The sequence below is a fragment of the Trichophyton rubrum genome (genome assembly GCF_000151425.1).
Source record: "Trichophyton rubrum CBS 118892 genomic scaffold supercont2.2, whole genome shotgun sequence".
Taxonomy (NCBI): domain Eukaryota; kingdom Fungi; phylum Ascomycota; class Eurotiomycetes; order Onygenales; family Arthrodermataceae; genus Trichophyton; species Trichophyton rubrum.
This window is the reverse complement of record NW_003456427.1, coordinates 1,378,856-1,380,570: the sequence shown is the minus strand read 5'-3', so window position 1 is coordinate 1,380,570 and position 1,715 is coordinate 1,378,856. Positions and strand designations below refer to the sequence as shown.

General features: G+C 45.8%; 1 protein-coding gene across 1 annotated transcript; it reads right to left on the bottom strand.

Annotated features, from left to right (window-relative positions):
* Nucleotides 1–277: 277 nt before the first annotated feature.
* Nucleotides 278–1,100, bottom strand: TERG_02080 (uncharacterized protein; the record flags this gene model as incomplete). The annotated part of the gene is made up of 2 exons (XM_003237311.2): nucleotides 555–1,100; nucleotides 278–492 (listed from the first exon to the last, which is right to left on the bottom strand). The coding sequence occupies exons 1-2, from the start codon at nucleotides 790–792 to the stop codon at nucleotides 278–280; spliced, it is 453 nt and encodes a 150-aa protein (XP_003237359.2). The 5' UTR covers nucleotides 793–1,100.
* Nucleotides 1,101–1,715: the final 615 nt, after the last annotated feature.

Below are 1,715 nucleotides of genomic sequence, written 5' to 3'. Positions count from 1 at the left end.
CCAAGCATCACAGTGTTGTACTGGAAATGCCCATGGTCGATAAGAATTGTAGACGGCTGCATAAGTACCGCACAGAGAGCAATGGAGCCTGGCCATGGTCCAACGCCTTGCTCACGAGCATATCTTCGCAGAAAGATGACGACAGCTGGGATATAAACTAGGTACTCGGAGACAACAACTGTGGCTCTCATATAAACCCTCAACAGTGGCCCTTCTAGACCACGAGATTCATCCAATGCAAACCATGTTGGATCGACTAGTTGGCCTCTATATTCTGTTAGACTCTGGCTCTACCATGCTGTGATGTAGTAGTGGTGTTTGGAACATACATCTTTCCTAGTAGCCAGCTGTGGTAGGCTGTCAATGGGGGGTAATCCAATCCCCAGTATTGCAGATCATAGAAATACCACCAAGAAGTGGGGAGGTGTATTGTGAGTTCCATCCAGTGCCTCTGGGCTTCAAAGTCGCCATGCATTGGAGGTACACCATACCCTATACCAGATATATCAGTATGGGTGTATGTGTGAACACATAGATACATACAAAACACATACCTGAGTGACCCCACAACGAAGTTCCCCATCGGAAGAGGCCAACAATCATCAAAACGACGGGCAGAATAAGCCATTGAGATACACCGGACCGCGCAGGCCAGAAGAAAGACACCAAGGGGAAAGCCGGCGCATAGGTATCTTGGCCCTTGGACACTACCAGGTCAGTGGTGAGCCCAGATCCCGACAAAGCTCGGCGTTTCTTTCGAGGCCTGCGAGGCGAAAGCGTAAGAGGTGCCATTGTATCAGTAGCAAGGTCCGTCCATCAAGGTAAACAGCACAGCAAACACAGAGAGGACTGGATTGTACAGATCAAATCATCGGCTTGTCAACAGGTCTAGTTATGTTGTTTGATACTTGCGATTCTCCATACAAACAACTTGCAAACGTCGCAAGCTTCCTAATTCGGATTTTTAGGGAGTTACGAGCTGACTAAGCTAACAGACGAGCCCCGAATCTAAGCTAGTCCTTTTTTGGACTAGCGAGCGGAGAGCTAAGTAAAGGCGGTGAGTATGAAATTTCAACCGGCAGAAAAAAGCTCAAGCAGAAAAAAAAAGCTTCATCAATAAATTCAACTTTTTTTGCTTTCAAACTTCACAGAATTTCAACCTCATCCATCAACACTTCATCAATTTTCGTTCTCTTAAAAAGACTCCCAGATTCCGAGTCGCTAGCAAGAGCGCTATACGTTCTGTATAGAACTCTTACTGTAACTCGTTGTATTTCCTGTGGGCTTCTGTGGGCTTGTCGCGTGAGATTTTCTTACTAGAGGGCTTTACTGTTCGCTTGTGGGCTGAGGCATTGAGATCTTGACATCTGTGGGATTTTGATTGCTTATATCTGCATTGACATAGATCGGATCATTCGAAAGAGTGTCCGTCTCGTTGGCTTGTGGGTTATCTGTGAGATCAATATTCTGTGGGCTCTTAGTTTCTGTGGGCTTTTGAGAATCAGTTCCTAGTTGGCTCTGTGGCACTTATTACTCTGTGGTCTCTGTTACATACATACTGAGGGTTACTCTTTACGTGGGATATATCTCGTGTCTTTCTAAAAAACATCAAGTGGTGAGTGTGTCCCTGATTCTGGCTCCCTGTATCTTCTAACGCGCATTACAGGGAATCAATCAAAATGAAGGCTCCAAAGGTTAAATCCGCTGCAAAGGAG